Source organism: Diadema setosum, chromosome 19, assembly GCF_964275005.1.
Source record: "Diadema setosum chromosome 19, eeDiaSeto1, whole genome shotgun sequence".
In the NCBI taxonomy this organism is placed as follows: Eukaryota; Metazoa; Echinodermata; class Echinoidea; order Diadematoida; family Diadematidae; genus Diadema; species Diadema setosum.
In genome coordinates, this window is record NC_092703.1 from 6,940,955 (window position 1) to 6,966,135 (window position 25,181).

A 25,181-nucleotide genomic window follows, 5' to 3' on the forward strand; every position below is an offset into this window, starting at 1 on the left:
CTATGAGTCTGAAGTTAGAGTATATATATATTATATATATATATATATATATATATATATATACTCTAATATATGTATATATATATATGACATCAGAGTGTAACAAAGATTATTGTATGGGATAGATTGTCGGTTAAAGTTGTTATGGAAACTGTAGAAGTGTCACTAATGATTTAAAAAGTCCATAGATTATGTGCTGAGTAAGTGCACATCGCATCAGCTCGCTTGAGAATAGAGATATTGATAATTATGATATTGATAATTATAATTCTGCCGAACATTTCTACAGGAAAGAATACCCTGATAGTTTGATATAGTGCAACATTAGTATAAATTGTATTTTTTGTTGGCAGGTTAAGCTTGCACGATAAAGATGTTCTCCAGGTTCATGTACATCGTCATCGTAAAGCTTTACTGAACGTTAATGTCACTATCAATGTTCTCAGCAGAAAACTCTGAGCTTCTAATAGATAATAAATGTTATGTTACATTTATACGTAAGAATTAGCGAATAATTATAGACACTCAAAACAAAACCAAAAAAAAAGCAAAAACTTTCCAAATCGCTTAACTTTATTTGTTCTTGGTTATACATTGTACCTGATGTGGATAAATGTGAATAAAATGTTCAAGAATTCAAAGTTTTGCATGATGAAATGTCTTTCATTCTTAACATTCTTATAGAGATGTCAGCCATCAGAACGAGCCATTTATGGTACAGTTTGCAGTTAATTTGTTTAATAGATACTTTATTTTCTGCAAATCAACAAATCAATCAGCAAATCAATATACATAAGGCACATGATCATGAATATGTGGAAAATATACAAAATAGATTCAAAACAGAGTCGTTTGACTTGCGTAAACAAAGATATAAAAGGTAATTAATGATACAATATACAGTATGCATGTCTATGCAGCGGGGATTACAACAATTATAATTATGGAGCGATAATGCAGAGGGCCGCCATTGTAAGCATAGCTTGAAAAGATGGCCGGCCAGAGGAAAAGGTAGGGGCGTATACTGGTAATACTACAATACAATACAAATTCTGCTGCGAAGATAGCAGGGGAAAAACGTGATGGTGGTGGATGTGCGTGCAAGTGCTAGAAAGTGCAGAAGGGCAGATATGCTGGAATGTAGAATAATCGAATTGGTTTGCTGAAAAAGGGAACGGTATGCGATGTTGCTATTTGGGAGACCAACATTAATCATATGAATTATTTGTTTTTAATTTGTATTTGAAGTATACTGTAATAAAATGTGCTTCTTTAAGTTTGCTTTAAATGAAAACAAGGAGGCACATTGTTTCAACTCCTCAGGAAGAGTGTTCCATGTATCCGGACCGTGATGTCTAATCGATTTTTGAGCAAGTAAAAGCTTTGGATTACTTAAATGAAAATCATGGGAACGACGGGTTGGGTATGAATGAATATGGTCATTGGTTACTAAGGCATTATGAAAAAATGGTAATAAATTTCGAGTGTGTTTATACATGAATATAGCAGTTAGATATATATGTATGTCATGGGCTTTTAAAGTTTTTAGGCGATGAAATATAGGATCGGTGTGAGCCAAAAAATTTGAGTGTGTGCATATACGAAGAGCCTTTTTCTGAAGAATAAAAATTGTATTTAATTTACTTTTGCTACAGTTGCCCCATACAATATTGCAATACATTACATATGGTAAAAATAAAGTGTTATATAACATTATTAAAGTTTGATCATTAATCAAATACTTTATTCTCCTTAAAACACCAGTTGTTTTAGATATTGCTGTAGTAATATTCTGCGCATGAGTATTCCAAGTTAAATTGCTATCTATCTGTATTGATTGTAAATGGAGTCCCTATAGATTAAACAGTGATAAAAACCCTGGATTCCTCCTTTAAAGGCTCTTAGTTTGTTATGTCTTGTGTAGTACTCCTTTGTCTTTTCTATTCGCTACCTCATTCATTCATTAAAAACAAAAAAACAAACAAAGAAACATAAAAACAAACAAATCCCCCCCCCAAAAAAAATGTATATATGTATATATATATATATATATATATATATATATATATATATACATATATATATTAAAGTATTGAGGCACTGAAAGTATTGTTGATAATAATGGCTATGTACTTGTTTAGCGCACAGGTCAACCTTTTGGACCAGTGCTCATGGCGCTTCAAACAAGACAATAAAAAAAAAATGTATACGGATTTCGATGGAACATCTGTTCTGTCTTTGTGCCTTCAATTATTAAGAGCTATACTTTGAGGGTGACGTTGGATTGCATTTAAACCGTTTGCATGCATTGAATGCCGATTGGCACTGACAACCCCATAAAAGAAAATTATGATAACCTTGTAATAACCTTCTTTGTTGGTTGTAGGCCTCCACACCGTCCAACGTCCATGGCGCAGAAAGGGTCAATACCATGCCATAGTGTATATATATCATTACCTGACCAACACTGTCAGACCCGCTATTCTAAAACCTTCATTGACGTTTTGTATCAAACACGTTTCTCACAGGACTGAACGCAAGTTCCTGCTTGGGAATGGATATTAGGTACCGACCTCTATAACATACTATAGAAGCCGGTGATATTAGGCTTACATGTAGGTCCCTTCTGTGAACCCTTTTCAGATACTCACCACTGATACAGTGCGACCAGCGAGTACTCATATCACCTGTTGGCGCTATCACACAATGCTACCGAATGGATAGGGTATAAACTCGGGGCATCTAACCCCGATATGCGGCCATTTCAAAAAGCTACCACTTGATTCGCCACTTCTGTATAGAGCGTCAGGGCTGTGTATAGTTACCACCTGAGCAGAATTCAAAGATAACACTGGTAAGTTATGTCGTAGTTACATTCGCAACGAGAAACGTTCGTTCTGTCGATCGTATTATATTTAATACGCTTTTGCCATTCGTATACTAAATGTACCACCTTGCAGACTTTTACCTTGGTATTATAGTGTTAGCAAAATACCGTTTATGTTTTGTATCTTTTTATCTTTATGTCATTAATAGTAATTTGCAATACTCTACCACTTTGGTACACACAACAATACCACAATTAGGGTACACTATGACCCAGGCATACACGAGAGCACATAAAGGCACGCCATCTATCGCATCGGGTATAGGCCCTGTTTTCATTTCATTTTCATTTCATTTCATTTATTTCCACAGGGTAGATAAAAAGACATACAAGCATTACGTGAACGCAACTTACATCATGCAAGATGCAATGCAATAAATGTATAACACGTGGAGGAATCAACAATAGGCCATAAAGGCCTTTCAAAGGCTGATCCCTGACAATTAAAAATGGTACGATTATTAATTACTATCACAGAACAAAACATTACAGAATACATGGGACTATACAGATGACAAAACATTACAATAAATAAGTGATTAGGCAAGCAATATATTATCTAAGTCATTCATGCGTGTGTCAAACGAAATTACTAAATCAAAAGAAATTGTTTATACTTTCTTTTAAATGACGAAAGACTAATGGTACTTTTAATGTTGTCTGGTAAATTATTCCACAAAAGTGGGCCAGCATACCTTATAGTACGTCTAGAAGCATTGTATTTATAAAATGGAATATATAACTTATTACTTTGACGAGTACTGTATACAACACGAGTATTGTTTTCAATGAAGCAGTTGTCTAAAAAATGTGGCAAGATATTGTTAATATAGGAATATACAAATGTGCAGGTAACACATTTATTAATTTCATACACAGAAAGCAATTTTAGCTTTTTGAACAAGGGACCTGTGTGGGTTTGGGGCTGTGAATGGGTAATAATTCTTATTGCACGTTTTTGTAAAATATAAATACGGTTTAAAAGAGATTTTGCACAGTTCCCCCAGATGATATTGCAATACATGAAATGAGGCAAGATCATGGTATGATATAAACTTAAGAGTACGGCAGGAGGAACTATTGCACTTATTCTATTTATTGCCCCAATTGCCCTAGATACTTTAAAACATACATCCTCAACATGATTTTTCCATGTCAGATGATCGTCTAGTATAACTCCTAAAAATTTTACTGTATGTACAATGGGAAGGCTGATACCTGCAATACAAATATCAATATCATTAACTTTTACCACTTTATTTCTTGTTTTAAATATCATACATGATGTCTTGTCAATATTCAGCTTTAATTTGTTTGCTAAAAACCAATCTTGAACTTTGGCTAATTCATTATTCAATATTGCACAGGTACTAGTGATATCATTGCCAGAGATAAATAAATTGCTATCATCTGCGTATAAAATTGAGTGTAAAATGCTACTTGAGTACTGCAGATCATTTATGTACAATACAAAAAGTAACGGACCTAAAACAGAGCCTTGTGGCACACCAACATTAATGTTCTGAGTTGGAGAAGAATAACCATTTACATATACATACTGCTTACGATTTTGTAGATAACTTTTAAACCATTCTAAAGCGATACCTCTAACACCATAAAAACTTAATTTGTGTAAAAGAATATCATGGCTTATACAATCGAATGCTTTAGAAAGATCTAAAAAGACACCAATAACAAACTCCTTTTTCTCAAATGCCTGTGCAATTCTATCACAAAAGTCAAGGAGAGCCATATACGTTGAGTACCCAGGTCTAAATCCAAATTGTTTGGGATATAAAATCCTAGCATGACACAAATAAAAAAGAAGACGTTTATGTACGAGTTTTTCGAATAGCTTGGAAAAAAACAGATAGAATAGAGATTGGTCTGTAATTTGATATACTAAAAGTATCACCTTTCTTATAAATTGGTATAACTTTAGCAACTTTTAATGATGTGGGAAATACACCTTGTTCAAGAGATAGATTAAGGATACTGCACAGTGGTTTGGCAAGATTTTGAATAGATTGCTTTAACACATAAGAATCAATTTCATCACAGCCTGGACTCTTGTTATTTTTAAATGTTAAAACAACATCAAATAATTCTTTTGGCTTTATAGGTTTCATGAAAAAAGAAGCAGAAGACTTTCTAAAACACAAGTAATCATTGAATTTTCTGGATGTATTCGGTATCTTATCTACTATATCGGATCCAATAAACCTGAAGTAATCATTAAACAAATTAACAATTTCTTGAGGATCAGATATGTCCTTATCATTGTGTTGAAGATGTATATATTGCACTTTGTCCCTTGTTTTATTCAAAATATCATTTATTATACGCCATGTCCCTTTCATATCCTTACGTACTTTATCAAAGCGGCTTTTATAATAACGTTTCTTTTGTTGACGAATACAACGGGAAACTATGTTTCTGTATTGGGTATAAACCGATTTCCTATAATCTGTTGGGTTCTTCATGTATTTACGATACAAAATATGTTTTTTTCTGCACATTCTTTTCAATTCTTTTGTAAACCATGGATTTACATCTTTTTTTTTATACAATACTTCTTTCTGAGGGAAACATTCATCATAAACAGTAGACAGTTTAGTCATAAAAATATCAAATCTTCCGTCAACATCATTACTTTCATTTATATCGTTCCATTCTACAGATTGTAATAAACTATTGAATCTATTAATACTATTATCATCTACAAAACGTTTACATAAATTAAATTGGGAACATTTATCTTTTTGATGATTGACAATTGCAAATACACTTAAATGATCACTAACATCATTTACAAGAATACCACTTTTAAAAATATTTTCAACATTGTTAGTGAATATATTGTCAATGAGAGTAGCCGTCTCTTGAGTTATCCTTGTCGGGTTTAGAATCAGTGGAATACAAGAAAAAGATGTTAAAAGATCAATAAAACTATGGACATGCTGAGTGGTGGCCAAAAGATCTATGTTAAAATCACCTACAATAAAACACTGTTTATTTTCACAACTTATTGCACTTAGCGGTTTTTCCAATGCAGATAAAAAGTCATATACACTTTGCCCAGGTGGCCTATAAACAATAACAAAAATAATATTACCTGCTTTAAAAGATACTTCTATAAATATGGTTTCTATGCATGAATCAAAAACTTCTAAATCTTTGCGCCGTTTACTCCGTAAATCTTGTCTTATCAAACATCCAACCCCACCCCCACGTTTATCATTTCTCCCACTTCCAAAAAACGTATAATTTGGTATATGAATAGAATCAACATCTGTTAACCAGGTTTCTGACAATGCTATACATGAAAATTGGCAAGAAATACTGGCAATAATGCTGCAAAGGTTATCGAAGTTTTTCTTCACACTTCTGCAATTGAAATGTACCATTGACAAAACATTGTTGTTTTCTGCACAAATGTTATTCATCAAGTCGTTAAAATCATTTGGAAGAATATAATTCACATTATCAAGAGTCATATATTCACTAGAAATGCTTTCGTCTTCATGACCATTCAATATACACGCGTCACAATCTGAGTTGGAGGTATTTAATACAGTTTGCCTACGACATGTAGTACACAATTTGGACAAAGGAAACATACACATACACGGGGTTATAATTACTTTCACAAAAATACATTAAATAAAGCTGCATATACATGCATATCAAATATCAACTGAAATATCAACTGAAGGCTGTAAAGTCGCTTCGATCAAAGTGCGCGTTTATTTTGACTGCAGTTGAATTTGAAAGCCTTCCTTTCTTGTTGCAAGGACGCACCAAAATATTAATTTACTTTACAGTACATGCAATAATCGTGTGAACTGGTTAATGTCTCAAGAATTTAGATTGGACAGATACCCATCTGAAAACTTGTGTCTGTTGAGCGCTAAGTTAATGTTAAAGTTACTGTTCCTACGTAATTCTTATACTGCGTCCGTCCTCTTGTGATATAAAAATACACGTGCACATCCTTTTCCCTACAAAACGTTTTAAAAATTTCATCACATGGTCTATAAATTGTAGACACAAACCCGGGACATAAATCCAAGAAAATCCCTTTCTCAACCCGCCTACTCCCTCTGCACCTAATGGAATAGTCTCGGGTACAAAAGTTTACAGCTGGCCTCTGCAGCACAATATCGTATTCAATTGATCTTGGCAGTCTTCATTCATTTCAATATACCACGAAGTGGTAGCTGTATGAAAAACGCTGTGGCATCGACCGCTAAACCCCTGTCTCTCCCAACCCCTGTCTCTCTCAGGCCTAAACGAAGAGCTTCGTGTCGACCTTGTGACGTCACATCATGTCCAAGACTAAAGGTAAGACGGACATGATCACTGTCTGTGCTATGGACCCTCGAATTGTCACTGTGCATTTGTTGTGGTACCCGGATTGTGATATACATGTATTGGCATGTGATATACATGTACAGTTCGACCTCGATTATCCGGCCATGTCGAGACCGGCGCTCATCCGGATAAGCGAATTGGCCGGACATGGGAGACACAATGTTCATGTATACAGCTGCCGTCCAAGCTGCCGTCCCAGTGCACTGGCAGCTAGGCAGGTAGCGTACCCCGCAACGGTGGTGTAATCTATGCTAGCCTGCGCAAAATTGAAGTCCCTTCTTCACAAAAATAAAGTATATCTTTGTGTGAAAATCGTACATATTTTACCTCATTAGATATTGAGAAACCTATCATGCATATCTTATGAAATTAGTGGAATAGATCCATGAAAGTCACTGTTTTTCTCAATTTTTGGATGAAAAAATAGTCCTTCACTGCGTGAACGCGTCCGGATAATAAAGATTTACGGATAAAAGGAGGCCGGATAATCGAGGTCGAACTGTATTAGCATTTTATCGACTCCATGAATTAACATTACAAAGGTCTGTGCATAGCATCTTCACTTCGCAAGTCTTTATACTATTTTGACTGAACGCCAACGTTTTATATTATGTCGTCATATTTTCTGGAAATTGCACGTCTTTATTTTATGTTATTATCATCTGCTTATCATAACGCTCTTTCAGAAAGAACAATATCAAATAAAAACAAAACAAAAAATGTAACCCATTAATTGGCAGGGCTGTGGTATTCAAATTCAAATTCAAACTTTATTTTCACTTTTTCCAACAGATACAAGAAACAATATGATAAATTTGACATGCGAGTCGTTGAGAATATACTGTACATAGCCAGACGGGGATAAGAACATGTTCATGTCTACATGATCAGTACAAAAAGAAACATACACTGTATAATTATACTCTCAGGCCCGAATTCTCAAAGGTGGAATAACTTTATTACACCGCTTATTCCGCCGACTTATTACGCCTCTTATGCAAATCAGGCCCTCGTGACGTAAAATGACGCGATTTATTCCCCGAAATCTATTCTCAAAGGTGGAATAACTTATTCTCCGGAATAGGAGTAGAGGTACCCACTCAAAAGACTATGCTTGTATCATGTGGGTGCCTCCGAGGGAAAGGGGGAATAAGGTGGGGGTGAAAAGCTTTAAATTACAAAAGGGCTTTTTACACTTGTAAATTTTTGCTTAGTCCCGTACCAACGGTGGGTGTAAGGGGGGGGGGGGGGGGGCTTAGCCCCACCGTTGGTACGGGACTATCCTTAGTCCACTTTCTGTTTACACTCGTTTTTGCCAAAGTGGGCTAGCCCCACCGATAATCCCGTACTATCTGGCCCTGCAAAATAGCAGGGTTAGCACCGCAATTGCGGTGCCAAGCAAGTGAGTGTAAACAGAACGAAAAAATAATCCTGGGCTAAGCGACGGAGACGAAGTCCGACCCCCACTGACCAATCAGAAACGAGGTAATCAAGTGCTGCCGGTGCGTGCGTGTACGTGTACAGTGCACAGCGTAATCATGAATATTCATGTGGTTTGGAAAGTACCGGACTAAGAAATACGAGTGTAACAAGGTCTATTTTCTCCTAAGCCCCGGACAAGAGCTTAGTACGGGACTAATTGGCGAGTGTAAAAAGCTGAAAAAATTGGAACGGGACTAACGATAGTCCTGGGTCAGAGAAAGTACGGGGTTAAGAAACGCAAGTGTAAAAAGGGCTAAAGAGTGCGGGAAACTGGGAAAGTCGGGAATAGAAAAAAAAAAGAAAGCAAAAGTGTGAAAAAAGGGAACAAAAAATAGGAAGAAGAGGAAGAGAAAGAGAGAGAGAGAATTATTTTGAAGCATACACCAAGGGCCAAAGCCCACAGAGACAATTAGCCAAGCGTCTTTGAGAGTGATACAGTGATATAACGAATACATTTGGACACTTTACAACATTGCAATCCTTTTTATTTCCTAGCACGTTCAATCGAAGAGTCTCATGTGTTGTAGAGACAATTTCATCTAATGCTTTAATGATTCGGTACATTTCCTTGCACTTTCTTTGCTTGATAGGTAAGCTGTGCGGCCTGTGCCATAAGTTTGCGAAAGGAGAAGAGTATCAATTTTTAAACCCGAATTGGCCTGATTTCCCAAACGTAGTTCAAAACTGGTCTATGGAAAAGGCAAATGTCGAAAATGTTAACTACACATCGCAAACATCAACAGACGTCCAATTAAATAAAGATGCTCTCAGAAACGTGAAACATTATAAAAGGCATGCCTATTTTACTTCGCCTGACAATCGGATCAACGGATGCTTAAGAATAGAGACAGCCACTTATATTATTTTTAGCTCATTTTCTACCAATGAATCCTTCAAATTTTGAATTCAAATTTTGAAACTGAGCAGATTTTTCTCTGTCTGTCAGCGCATGCTGTCCCCGACATTAGCGGCGACAAAGTGGTTCGGGGCCGCAAAAAGAAAAAGTAAATATCGAGCCATGATACATACCTTAAATATATATTATATATATAGTGGTATCAATAGGCTAAGACTAAACATGGCGCGGTGGTGCAAGAGACTTACATTGGCAACACACACACACACACACACACACACACACACACACATATATATATATATATATATATATATATATATTATTTTGCAAACTTCAACCATTATACTTTGGCTGTGATTTCAGGTCTCCTACAACGAATTGAGGATGGAGAGACGGTTATCTGTGCCGAGGGCTACATTTTCGCTTTCGAGCGTCTTGGCTACCTAAAGGCCGGTCCCTTCACCCCCGAGGTAGTAGTGGAACATCCCGACATGGTCAAGCAGATGTACCGCGATTTTGTGCACGCCGGAAGTGAAGTTGTACAAGCATTTACTGTAAGGGACTACTTAATAATATACTAATCTTGCCCATTGTATTATAGAGGTTGTAAATGAATATGATAACAGATTAATTTTGGACGCGACTTTCCTGCAAATAACGTTGAAGTCATAAAAATTACTGATAACGTGAAGTACTAATGGTTATAAAGATAACTATCCATAAAGTTGGAGTAAGTATTCCACTCACATGGAAACAAACAAGTTCTAATAAAAAAAAATGAGACCCACCTTTTATAAGAACCACTCTGATTTACTTTGTTGTTTTGTTTTGTTTTGTAGGGTTTTTTGTTTGTTTTTTGATATCTCGGTCGTTTCAAAACAAGTTACCATCAAATAAACTTTGAATACCTCTCTTGCAGAAATTTATGCTCTCTAATATTTCACAAGTGGTTTCTAATCATCTCTCAGAAAATTAAAATCTCAATTCCCCATCCCAACCAAAACTATACCATCCCTTTAAAGTTGGACTGAACTCATATATATATATATATATATATATATATATATATATAGAGAGAGAGAGAGAGAGAGAGAGAGAGAGAGAGAGAGAGAGAGAATTGTCCACGTGTTGGCGTTATAATGTCATCAAAAACAAAACTGAAACAAAGTTCATGCTGTATTCACTGACAGTTAAGGTTACAGCAAAGTTATGTTTGGTGTGCCGAAATAAACTGTTGGTGAATACAACATGACATGTTTTCGATAATATACTTAACACATATATACATAAGTTCAGGATACTGTTCTGAACTCAAAACTACACTGTAAGATATCATGTGTCTACATTCTTTCCACCAATGAATATTTTCAAAAACAATGTGTCTATGCCCAGAAGCCATGCAGGAAGTGCTTTATATGCTTACTTTACTGACAGGTGATTTGTTATGCTTTCACGTTATTGGCCAACTCGAAGTAATGTTCGTATTGAAAGTTGCCCATCGGTGTTCTGACCATTACACCTGTGTGTCGCAATATATAGTATTACGGCAATCGACACAAGATGAACATCGTCGGACGCCTGAACGACCTCGAGAACCAGAACCGACTCGCCCTCCGGATGGCCCGCGAGGTCGCCGACGAGACAGGGACGCTGATGTGTGGCGACATCTCCAACACGTTCGTCTACAAACCCGACGACGACGAAGCGAGACGGGAGACGGCGGACATGTTCAGAGTGAGCATGAGGGTCCACAAATCTTATGTTCATGTGTCTGATTGTTTATTTGTTTGTGTTCATGTGTTTGTTTCGTCGATTGTTTTCTTGCTTTTTCTTTATCATTCAGGGACCGAGGGAGGTATGCGTATTACGTAGTGATCACTATTATAATTTTCTTAGCTAAAATAGTAGAGGCAGCGGAACTTTATTAAAGGGGATGATTGACCGTTAACCCCTTCGGCATGTAGCGCCGTCACCCTCCCCCCCCCCCCCGAAAAAAAAACAACAAAGCACTTAAAAATCATGTGCTTGCGTCGCAACAGGCGAGGGCATTTTTCGACGATAGAGGCGTCGAACTTGGCCTTATCATACATATCAACACCATAGAGTCAGACCACACGTCACCTACCCCAATGTGACCTCAGTGCGATGGTTAAAAAAAAAACTATACAAAATAGACAATGCAAATAGCTGTTTTTATCGAATACATGTACAGCGTATAGAACGGTGGGGGTGCTGTTGCACAGTGGATACGACTCCCGACTCGCAATGGGCTTCGATTCCCGCCCAGTGCTTACGTCCTTGGACAAGGTGTGTTACGCACCATTTTCGACCCCGGGGAATAAAATGGGTACCTGGCAACTCTAGGGTCCTAATAATGGGCCCTCTGGCAGAACAGTGGCATCACTGAAGAGGCTACTTTGGATAGATATGACCTTATTATTATTATTATTGTTATTATTATTATTGTTATTATTATTATTATTATTATTATTATTATTATTATTATTATTATTATTATTATTATTATTATTATTATCATCATCATCATTATTATTATTATTAATATTACTACTACTACTATTATTATTATTATTATTACTATTATTATTGTTGTTTTAAGAAAAACGTGCACATGAGTTATATGTGTTTAAATGATTAAGACAATATTGATTTCGTACACTTTCTGACAAACAAAGAGAAAGCAAATGCTTTTCAAATGGCAAATGTTTCTATCACAGGAACAGATAGAATGGGCGGTTGAAGAGAAAGCCGATTTCATCGTGGGTGAGACATTTGGCTATTTTGGAGAGGCGCTCCTAGCTACCGAGGCCATCAAAGAGCATGGTAAAGGTGAGTGCCATCATCTGAAAGGGAAAATTCTTTTTGTTTTACCAAGTTAAAATAACAATTGCTTTAAGCTCAAGCGTAAATACAGTGACGAAAGCTTTATGACGTTTCGACAAAAATAAGAGCGTTGCGGATATTGGTCACATATAGGGATAACAATCGCATATGCAAATTAAAGAAGGTTACTGATGTAGTGTGATTTATCCTTTTCTCTCTCTCTCTCTCTCTCTCCCTTTTTTCTTTTTGTCTACCCGCTGCAGGTCTGCCGGCCGTCGTAACTCTCTCGTCCCATCCGAAGCGGAACGCTGAGGGCAAACTATGCACCATCGACGGGGTAGAGTTTAACGAAGCGCTGCGCAGGCTCGCCGCCGCTGGAGCGGACGTCGTGGGCTTTAACTGCACGCAAGGTCCTGAAACTATTATGACTCTTGTAGAGAGTGCCCTCAACGACGGTATAAAGGTAACTCCATAATCATCATGCCTTGTGTTATTATAATTTATCACCTGTATAAAGTCTGAAATTACAAAGTGTAGAAAAATGCGCGTTAAGCTGGCTTTGTCAAAATAATCTTTACAGTTTTCTAGCTCTTAATTCCTTTCTTTGTAATGATGTGGGGCATATCACCCTAAAGTCTTACATCATCTGACGAATTAATATATGCCATAACCCCCCCCCCCACCAAAAAAAAAGAATATATATATATATATATATATATATATATATATATATATATATATATATACTTGGACAAGATAAAGATAAAGTAGTGATTAAGAATCATCTTTGCAATCTTTTGTAAGCACTGCAATTTCAGTAATGCATAACCCTGATTATGTCGAGATGCCCCCAGTGTCAAAATTTGTTTTGGAACCGTAGGCCCGAATTCAGTCATTCAGTCATTTCGTTACGAATTGTTAATATTCGTCGACGAAATGATAATTCGTTAACGAAATAGTCATTTCGTAACGAAAGAGGTCATGCGACACTTGGCGCTCCATACGTTTGTCTATGGTTTAAACAATGGACAAAGACTGTACCACCTTCGTGAATTCGGGCCGTAATGTTCAAATGCTGACGTTTCATCATCAGTGTTCCATCGGTTTACAAAATGTTACATTAAAATGTCACATTTTGATCACGAACTTAGCTTCCCTCGACTAATACGTCATCATCTCTTCTTCTCCACCCCCCCCCCCCAAAAAAAAAAGCTCATTTGAAGTCAGTCCAACGTTACCACCTGCCATGGTATAATATACATGACAAGTGGTAAATAGACATTATTCCGGGCACATTATATCATGCCTGTCCTCTACCAATTCATGATGGAAATTTTTAATGATTATCCTAATGGTCCTCTCTGGTTTCCTCCCTTCCCCTCCCACTCTCTCTCTCTCTCTCTCCCTCGCTCCTCCCTCTCTCCCTCTCGCCCCCTCTTTCTCTTTCTCCAACTTTCTCTATCATCTTGACTCTGTGTACATGTAACTGACTCTACCCATGTATTCTTTTTTACATTTATTCCATTATTATAAAGTCATTCCACGGCATGAATTCGTAGATTTAATCTTTTGATGTCTCTATCTCCTTAAATTGGCGTTTGGCGTATAAATGTTATATATTCGGTGTTTATCTCTCTCATTTTCTGTCTTTTCATTTATTTACTTTTCACCAAACTGCAAGTTTTCCTGCTATCTGTTTTCAGTCAATCAATCAATCAATTAATCAATCAATCAATCAATCAATCAATCAATCAATCAATCAATCAATCAATCAATCAATCAATCAATCAATCGACCTATCTATCTATATCTATCAATCTATCTTTCTATCTTTCTTTCTATTTATCTTCTCGGGTACTTGTGCACATGTATGCGTGTATCAATAAGGGAACAATAATTACACACTCTACTGACTGAGAGACTGTTCATTATTTTTTTATCTATGCATACATCACCAGACACCGTTAGCTGTCCTACCTGTGACGTACAGAACAACGAAAGAATATCCTTCGTTTTCGTCCATCCCAGATCCGAAGACTGGTAAGTTGCCATGGAAACCTTTGAGAGAGTGTCGAACAGACTGAATTCGCGCATCGTCTCCGTATTAAAAGATACCGGCCATCCTTCCTTCTCAAGTGTTTCGGGGGGGGGGGGGGGCATTTCATGAAGCATTTTGTCAGATATTTCGTCTGACAAAATGTTAAAAGCTACTGAAATCCTTGCATCTAATTGGCTGAGAGCAGGTTTGTCCGACAAGTTGTAGGATAAAGTGCTTCACGAAATGCCCCACAGGTGTTAACATGGGTTGTGTCTAACAAGAAAAAAAGGAAGACGACCTTTTCTATAAAAAAAACAACAACAACAGAAAACTATCACTTACATCATTGCAATTTGTATCAAATGTCATAAGAGCATCTGATTCTGCCTTCAGGTACAATGGCTTATTGAAATAATTAAGTTCTCATGTTTATTTTTTTAAAAACAAGAAAAACACATTCCTGTCTGTCAGGCTGAATTCAAATTTTTGAAGTTATGCACAAACATTTTATAATTGTGATTGTCACGTGGTCATTGTACCCTGCAATAGTCGTTTCATGTTCAATATTTCTATTTGATTAAAGGTTTGTACTGACAGGTATGGCCTTTGTCAGGCAGCCAGGATCACACACACACACACACACACACACACACACGCACACACGCACACACACACACACACACATACACACACACACACACCAAAAAGTCAAGGAGTATAATTAGTTGAGCAGGCAGAACAAACTTGAAGTCGACGGGGGAAAATGCAAAAGAGCATAATAAGATGATTATGATCACAATGTTGTATGTGGAAATTTGTATGACTTTACTTTTTTCGTTTCGTTTCGTTTTATTTCATTTCCAACACATATGATCATATCATTTGAATACACATATCAATAATAACAAACAATGGACAGTGATACAATTTTGTAAATTTCAAGAAATTTAACCCCACAAAAAAGTGGATGGAAATGGATGATCATGTTATATGCACTTTTTTTTTCTATTTTTTCACGTTGTTCTCAATCCTGTTATGCCCTTGTGTGAAGGTGATCGCGCCTTCCCAGCCGACCTGAACTGTCTGCTCTCCTCGCGCCGAGACATAGCGGAATTTGCCGAACGCTGTGCCCAGCTCAAGATTCCGTACGTGGGCCTGTGCTGTGGGAATGCCCCGCATTACACTCGCACGCTCGCCGAAACACTTGGCCGAAAGCCCGAAGCCTCCAAGTACTCGCCGGATATGACGATGCATGGTTGGTATGGATCGAAGAAAGGTGTGGTCAATTCACACTACACTGACACACGACAAAACATATTGGGGAAAAACTTTTAAGGCCCCCCTTCCCCCCGAAACTGGTTTTTATGGGTCACAATTGAAAGAAACGAAATGCAAGAATAAATGCAAAAGTTCATGAATGATCAGCTGTCGGTGCTTGAGGCTCTTAGAATTACCAACAAACTCATTTCGACGGAGAATGATTATACCGTATGTCCCTAAAAAATTACAACGGTGCCTTTCGCAACAATACTTTCAAAATAGCGAATTAATCAAAACACAATGTCATGGTATCAAACTACATACATGCCCACATCTTACAGAAAATCACATTCGATTTGCTTCATTGGTCAAAGAGAAATGAGAATTTTTGTAGAGCATGTCGGGAATCCCTTCCCTCCAAGTTCTGTCTATTGTGTTTACACATTAATATGCAGTTCCAAGAGCACCCAAGCGCTAAACTTGGAAGAATCAGACTCATGACATGCTTTACAGCAATCCACATTTCTCTGTGACCGCTAAACCAAACTGAATGGGATTTTCTGCAAAATAGAGCTAAGATGTTATATTTAAAGACCCTGAACTAGCATTCAGACGGTTTAATCGTAATATTGGGTGTTATCAATGCAAAAATTCGACTGTATTTTTTGGGGGACATACTGTACAGTATAATCATTATTCAAGTTCACGATTTCTGCAAAAGAGGAAGCTTATACTAACATACGAGGATATACCCAAATATAAGAGGGAGACACAAAGTTAACGTTGTTTAGCTCACAGTCTTCTTACCTACCGCAGCAATTTGGAAACAGAATGTAATAGGTTGGGTCCAAACTGTTCCCAGATCCAAACCCGTGTTAGAGCTAGGCCCCTCAACTTATACGTTTTGTACCTTCATCAACTTGACAAAAATGACGATAATAAAATTCGAATTCGAGGGATCTGTCAGCTTACTGCAAAGAAACTAGGGTGTAATTTGTCTCTGTTGACAACAAAAGTTTGAACGAGGGAATAAAATGATATTTATTTTTTACTCTGATTCCTTTTTTTCTTTTCCTCCACTAACTGCCTCTCTTGCATCATATCTCATAATTTCATCTTCTTTTCTTCAATTTGTCCATTTTCATTGTCACTGTCTTACACCTCATCTTCTCATTGGTTCTATACCAATGATTTTCTGCCCAGTATAGCCTACTTAACTGAAAATGAGTACCACCAATTAGCTCAGTTTCAGGGGGCAAGAAACGCTGACAGTTGTCGCCCCGTGAAAATGTGACGTTATACATGTATAAACTCTGATCTTTGCAAATGCCCTCGGTAAATTCGCTTAATTTACACGAACACTTCCGTTCCGCTTTCACTTCTGTCTCCGGTCATTAAGAAACACTGTGATATTGATTCTTTCGTTAGTATCAACATCAAACTTACCTCAATCTGTTTAATCGATTATTTATGTACTGTGCCATTGCTTTGTAATTGTGTTTCTAGGCTATATCCTAGATGTTTATTGAATTAGGAGTCTACATGGATTTGCATAACTTGATTCCATACTTTGACTTCGTCCATAATTAATCACTCACGCAGTGTTAGTTTGTCTTTTGTTTGTAAATGAGTAGGTGATTGTAAACGTTCATGACACAGGCGCTACATTTGTATATGTGCGTATTATTATGTTATTATATCATCCATCATTGTTATGGTGATTACTGCTGGTACTATTGTCATTACTGTAATCATTATTACCATAACATTATATATTGCTATTATCATCATTATGAGGAGAGTGCAAACTACAATTAACAGTCCCCCCCCCCCCCCCCATTTCCAACAATTTTGATTCGGTGTTGTCATAAAGGTCACAACATTTAAAGTACTTTGGTTCACAGTATTTCCCCCTATTATAATGTGTTAATGATTTTGTGTAAATATGAGTACAGTGCAATCCCGTTATAACGAAGACGGTTATAACGAAATTTCGGTTACAACAAAGTCAAAATTCAGATCGCAACATTATCCACTCTATGTATTTTTATTGTTTATTTGTTCGGTTATAACGAGATTTCGATGCATTGTATAACAAAAGAAAACTGCCAGTCTCGAGGACTTATAACGGTAGTCCACTGTATTCAAACGTCTTACTGCAATATTGCATTTGCTGGAACTGAAATGAATAACATGAAAATAAAATAATGTTATCATCATCACGTCATTGGAGTGGTGCACAAAGAAAAATTATGCACTCATTGATTCTCGTAGATCGCTTCATTGCGCAACACCCCATGACAATAGAAAAAAAGCAAACATATATACAAATAGACAAAACAAAACAAGAGAAAAACTTAGTAACACACACAGACGCAGAAAAACAAACAAAGAAACCAAAACAAGAATATTATTTTTATTATTTGCGAATGACACTAATGTATTTTTATCTGATTTTTTATCCAGATCGATTAATTGATATTGTAAACATTGAATTAATGAAATTACTCCAATGGATAAGAGCGAACAAACTGTCAATCCATCTGAGAATAAAAAACCCAAATGTATGTTTTTCAGTAATTCTCTGGAAAATTTACTGAGAAATATTTTCCTGGAAGACAATATCAAAGAAGAAGTCTCTTCCATCAATTTTGTAGGCTTGATTCTGGGCAATAAACTCACCTGGGATTTACGTATTGATTCTATATGTCGCGTCATTTCAAAGAATATATAGATGTTATAAACAAAGTTAAATTTTGTCTTAAAAAAAAATTATTTTTATGTTATACTCTACTTTTGTTATTACCTTACTTAAATTATGGGATGCTCGAATGGGGAAGTACTTTTTCTACTTATATAGAAAGAATATTATTATTACATACTGAAAACAAGAAAAGTTCTTCGTATCATTTGTTACGCATCGTGGAAAAGTCATACTAATGATTCATTTCACGAAAATAATGTTTTGAAAGTTCATGATTTATACCGTTTGCAATTAGGACAATTCATGTATAAACTCACCAACCATTTTCTCCCCTTTGTATTTCATTCCATGTTTATGAAAAACGGAACTGTTCATGCAAATCCGACACGTCAATCCGATGAATATCATTTGCCTTTGACTAGGCTGGTTTTTACAAAATCTTTATTCTCTTTTTCTTGACCAAAAAATCTGGAATTCTCTTGATAATGGTCTGAAAGATGCCTTAAGTCTTAATACTTTTCCTAAAGTTAAAGAATTATTAAAAAAAAAAATATGCAACACAGTGAGTTACTCTTTTGTTAGTCTTGATTTTCAACATCGTTGCTCCCGTTTAATTTTACTACTTTTTGTACCTCAGCAAGCCCAAACTTCTGTGCCTGTAGTGCCCTGGTTATGACCCACCATTTCCTTCTCCTTCCCCCCTTTCTTGTCCACCTCGGACTCTTCATAGCCATACCTTCCTCACTAATCTTTCTGTCTACTCAACTTTTCTTCCCGTACAAGAGAGCTGCCTCGTGATTGTTAATGTGCGTCCTTGCGTGTGCATGTATGTGTGTACTACTCTGTCTTTTTTTTTTCGGTGCAATTTGATTTTTTTTTAAATAAGGGGACTGCATACTACAAGCTCTGCTTTTTAGCAGTCCGCACCATTCCCAGCAATTTTGTTTCTGTGTTTACCATAATGATATAGCATTTATTTGTATCTCTGTTGATAATTTACCTGTGTCTTTATTGCATGTTATTATGTTCATCACACTGTTGTGCTGATTTCGTGACATTATTTGTATACGCGAACATTACATTGTATCTCTGATTTGTTGGATATGAAAATAAATAAACTTGAATTTGAACTTGAAGAAGCATCACTGTTAATTTTATTCACTTGTTCTCATGGTGTCGCTTTTTGAGATTGACGTTAATTTACAGATCAGGAGGCCGTAGGTTTAAGGTTGAAGTCTCGAGTCCTGCCCGAGTATGTATACCCATGATTTTTATCGTGGCTATACTAATAAACACGGATTAATTCGGTGCTTATTTACTTCAATTTAGGACAATTATCAATCAGTTTGAGTACAGATTGCAAAGTTGAGGGCGCCCTCTTCACACAACCGTTGTTTTGATGTTCTATTGAGGGCTCCGCAGCCCCTCGGCTCCATGCAGGGAATCAAGGACCCAGTCGGGAGTCTACTCGGCGGCGCGGCGCGGCGTCGCCAGCGGAATAGTTCCGTTTTTATATGCGGTCAAAAATAGAATCGACCAATCAATATCCCAGACGCTTTACCATTCTTGCTTCCCGTACGATACAGTTTGTCTGCCGCATCCTTGACAAATTAGTCATCCCCGTAACCCCTTGAACTTCAGCTCTGTCTACTAGTCACATCAGAACTGGTATTGGACGAAAGTTGTGTAGTGCGCAGTCGAGTAAGAAAGAAAGAAGGCTGCAACGATTTATTATCCTGAAGTCTGTGTACAGACCAGACGGCATTGTACTTCCTAACACAGACAGACTACAGCCCTGAACTTACGAAAGATAATTCACTGAAAAAAAGTCCGGTCTTTCATATGAAACATCGAGCTGGTGTTAAATTTCCGGTGCTCATTTATGGTGTTAGATTAACATCTCCTGGCGTCATTTCAAAACGTAAAACTGTTTTTAATAGTTTCTTAGTTACTGTTCTTCTTGTTGATTTTGAACTTCAACTTGATTTTTGAAAAAAAAAAGGTGTAAACACATGTACACGTTGGTGTGGTCTCCTATTGAAGCTGGACGGGTGTTTTGCCATTGACATTAACACCAATATGAAATTAACACCATGCGGTGGCATTGTTGAATTAACACCCGCGCAGTGTCAAAAATATCACCAGCTACAGTATCAAATTAACACCACGAAGTGCCAGGTGAACACTCTTCAACACCATCACAACATACTTTCTACACCTGTGAGTGTGGTCCTCTATTAACACTTGATCGGTGTTAAATCTAACACCGATGTTTTTGCAGTGTTCCGATAGGCAATGCCTCAAGAACAACTTGGTGCCACAATTTCCAGCGACACTCTCCGCGGTCCATGGACTTTCCTCTCGAAGGCGACTTCTGCTACTCCGCTTCCGTCTTTTCTTCAAGCACCATCTCTCAAAACTTGATGCCATCTTTATCTGAAGAAAAAAAAAAAGGATACTCCTACGGGTCAAAAAAGCACAAATATCACGAAGTTCTTGACCTTAATATGACAACTGATTGAAAACAGGAAAAAAAAAACGCGCCTTATTTTCTCAAACTTCGAGATTTGACTAATACCGAAAGAGAACATGGGCGCGGCAAACATTCTAGAATTACAAGCCACGAGTGATGTATTGATACATATTGGTAGGTGCGGCAAGCTTTATCAAACAGCACAATGCGTATTTTCATATATCTTCCTGATTTATGCTCCAGTTGTTTACTTGCTTAGCAACACATACCTATACTTCCGCATAAGCTCTTTGCGCATATACCCGTCCGGTCCGGGTTAGCCGCCTCCGCTGAACTACTGAAAGTGAAATTTTACACCGCATTCAAGTTTTTCTTTAGTGAATATTTTACAAATCAAACTCTAGAACTCCAACAGCTTCGGAGAGATGGTAAGGGTTCTTAATTAATCTGACCTAAAACCTGATGTTTGTGAAATGTTAGCAGTCTCACCCTTTTTCACATACCAGTGAGGTCAGTAGCACCAAGACATGACTGTTCAGATTATGCAAATTGTATTGTTACTCCAAGGTATGTCCAATATTTTTTTTTTGCATGTTAGATCTTTTTCCCAAAGGTTCCCATTGTTAACTGCAATAACAATTATGATTGTCCCTGTGAAATTACGTGCTTGTGTTGAGTGATGTGAGTCTTTTTGTTTCGGTAAATTACATCGTATATACAATTATATACATATATATCCGCATCTACACAAACATACAACATCTGCAAGTCTAAACAAAAATCTTAAGTCTGAACAACGTTATTACTATTACATAGGCCTATGCAGCGAGGTGGAGTGAACACTATGTTATCGTGTAACAGCAGATCTATAAAATGTACACGCGTTTAATTGAGTTACTGCCGTAATGACTGTCAGAGAGAGTCCATGCTATAAATGGTGCGGACAGCCTGACAATATAGTGCACCATGTCTCGTTTACAGGTATAATGGTTCAACATTATGACACTTTGCTCGAGTTGAGTTATGAGGCACCAATCTATAACAACAGGTTGTGCCTTATGCATGGAAATTACACTGATTTGTGAACAACAGAAAACTGCTAAGATCATTAGCCTTCTCCTGAGAATACCCTACAATGTGTACTTTGGACCAGGGATCAACATTGATGAAACGCGATTTAGGCACAGTCAAAAGCTGCAGACATTTAAAATGAGAACTGTACTCTAGATCATGCATGCAACATAAACATAGTTACACAAACTCAACCGCCTTTTGGCCAACGAGAGTGGTAGACAAATGCTCAGTAGACGCGCTCATCAAGACCGTTAGTGACTAATGGGTTTGTAATTCTAAGGGACACTCTGTTTTCATGTCTCGTGATTTATAGACATATCAAATAAATGCTGTGTAGTGCAATTGGGCCCGTTTCATAAAACTTGTCATCAGTGACAAGTTGTCATAGATGTGACAAGCTACTGAAATCCTTGCATCTGATTGGCTGAGAGCAAATTTGTCATAGGAATGTGGCAGTTGTCACTGATGACAAGTTTTAAGAAACGGGCCCCAACCACTGGAGTTAACCATGACTAACTCCACCGTCATTCGGAAACGCACGTGCGTTTATGTCGACCTTTTAGTGCTTTTAATTCTTGCACAAATAATTTGCAGCATTCAGACAAAGCGCCACTCCACGCGGTTGAGATTTATGAATAAAGCAAATCCAATTAACGGACAGAACGGGAAAGTTGGACATAAAGTACGAAAAATCTAAAATCTAGAGTTTTACACTCGAAAAAAAAAAATAAAGCAATGCTGCGATGCTGTCGCCCCACATGTTTACCACTGACCTCCTTGAATTGTGTCCCAACAATTCTTACTTTTGAATGAAATGAAAACAAAAAAGAAGCATAGATTACATTATATTTTAGACCAATAGTGTAATCTAAACTACTGTAATCTGGTGTGAAGTACGACTTTTACAAAGAAAAAGTGTTCTTGCTATCTTGCTATTTTATCATCTTTCTGGCCTAAATAATTGTTATTATGACAGTTGTGCATCGATGCAACGACGTCATGGATTATTCTAATTTGTTTGTTGTGGAATAGCAATCGAGATCACGATTTGAAGTCTTTAATCCTATCTTAGTGTTATCTTCTACCCGTTTTGTTCCCTTGATTTAACTTTAGAGTAGCCATTCACAATCCTGAATTCACTATAACTCACTTATGAAATCTTAGAGCGTGAAGTATGAAAATTTAGTGGGAAAAAAATAAGAAAACTTACCCAACGCATTCTCTTTTTTTTTTTTGTCTATCATCTTGTTTCTAAACACACATACAAACACACACATACACACACACACATTATTTTTATGATATTCTTTATTTGAATTTCATTCGATATCAGGTCCACGTTAACAATGTATGAACAAAAATAAGCAGCTGTATTCTTCTCTCTTGTGCTGCTTTTTTTTTCCAACATACAGTAAAATAGATTTTGGTGTGTGTGTTTTTTTTTTCAAATCATACCATAACATGTATGATACATGTATTTAATAGAGAAATGACATACACACACGCACACACGCGTGCTGTCACACCCACACACACACATGCAAAGAACAAACACACACACTCACACGCACACACCCAACATGACGTCTTCAATACGACCAGAAGAAGCGCACATCACCCCAATAGCTATAGTCATGCGTATCCCGAGTTATGGACGGGATTTCATCATAATCATCACGGTTTGCATTCAGCAAAATGTTCAGAGAAAACGCGACTCCAGCATTCCCTTCATTTTCTAAAAGTTGGCTGAGGAAATGGTAGAGTCTGTGGGACAAGCTATCGCTTCCGGCCTGTCATCAAAATGACAGGAAAAGCAGGCAGTGTACACAGGTGTTGAGAAAAAGAAAAGAAAAGCTGTTGTAATACGTAACTTCAGCAATTCCATGGCAGAACAGGCAAAGAGGGAAAATCTTATCCGAAGAAGCCATTTCTGTTGCTGTTACCACGATTCATTTTGTGAGTTCATGGAGAGATATTATAACTGGACCCCATGGAAGACCAACCCGTGTAGCTGAATGTGGGACATCCAGCCATCTTCTCAGATGGAAAAATAAAACAAACAAACAAACAAACAAAAGAAACAAACAAACAAGACCATAGTGATATGTCAAGTCACGATATATCCCCGAATCCTTAAAAAAAAAGAAAAAACGACTTAACTTTTTTTAAAGCTTTTTTTTTGGGGGGAGGGGGGAGATTGTTGGGGGAGATTGTTACAGAAATCTATTGGTAATACCTTGTGACAAGCATCGAAACATTTACTCTTTGGATTTCATATATGTGTAGTATGTATGTATGTATATGTATATAATCAATATAAATATACAGACATACGTTACACTTCAAAATTACATATACTTGTTTGTTTGTTTGTTTGTTTGTTTGTTTTTGGTGGGGGGAGATTGTTATAGAAATCTATTGGTAATACCTTGTGACAAGCATCGAAACATTTACTCTTTGGATTTCATATATGTGTAGTATGTATGTATGTATATGTATATAATCAATATAAATATACAGACATACGTTACACTTCAAAATTGCATATACTTCTGTCCACCTTTTGATCAATTTCGCCACTGATACAACGATTACATGGATAATTTTGAGTTATTTATTAAGGCAAATTCACCCGACCTGAGATACCTGCAACATTTTCTCTTCCATTGTTCAAAAATAGTGAGCAACGAAGTGGTAAATTGACACTGTTTATGAGCCACTGTGTAAACCCTGCATACTTCCTATATATAGTTTGAGATCAAGGCTGGTTTGCCTTTTGACATCCTTCAGATGCAATTCAATTAACACTAGGTATAGGGAGTACGAAAAAAGCAACGTCATGGAAACAAGACTATACGAGTGTTTCCAGGCAGGAAGTTAGCAAGAAGGTGTTACCGGTTAGGTTTTTCGATAACTTGGCATAGCTATAGTAATTCTCTCGATACTATGTACCCAGTTATTACTGCAGATTGATGCTCAGACGAGAACATCGTGAGTGTAGCCTACGGATTTCATTCTATTGTGTTACGCGTTAAATCCTGTACTTTCTATTTCACTTAGAGGACACTGGAGAGCAAGCGATGAAATATTGTTTGGAATTGTCTCAATGTCTCCGCGCCTGCTATGACATTGTCTTTTAATAATTGTCCTACAAACGACTTGCTAATTTTCTAACTTATTAATTGA

At 36.9% G+C, this 25,181-nt stretch overlaps 1 protein-coding gene across 1 annotated transcript; it reads left to right on the forward strand.

The window, feature by feature from the left end:
* Positions 1-7,215: 7,215 nt before the first annotated feature.
* On the forward strand, positions 7,216-15,819 carry LOC140242959 (betaine--homocysteine S-methyltransferase 1-like). The gene is made up of 7 exons (XM_072322703.1): positions 7,216-7,231; positions 9,966-10,156; positions 11,142-11,336; positions 12,341-12,452; positions 12,710-12,909; positions 14,405-14,486; positions 15,536-15,819. The coding sequence occupies exons 1-7, from the start codon at positions 7,216-7,218 to the stop codon at positions 15,817-15,819; spliced, it is 1,080 nt and encodes a 359-aa protein (XP_072178804.1).
* The last annotated feature ends 9,362 nt before the right edge of the window (positions 15,820-25,181 follow it).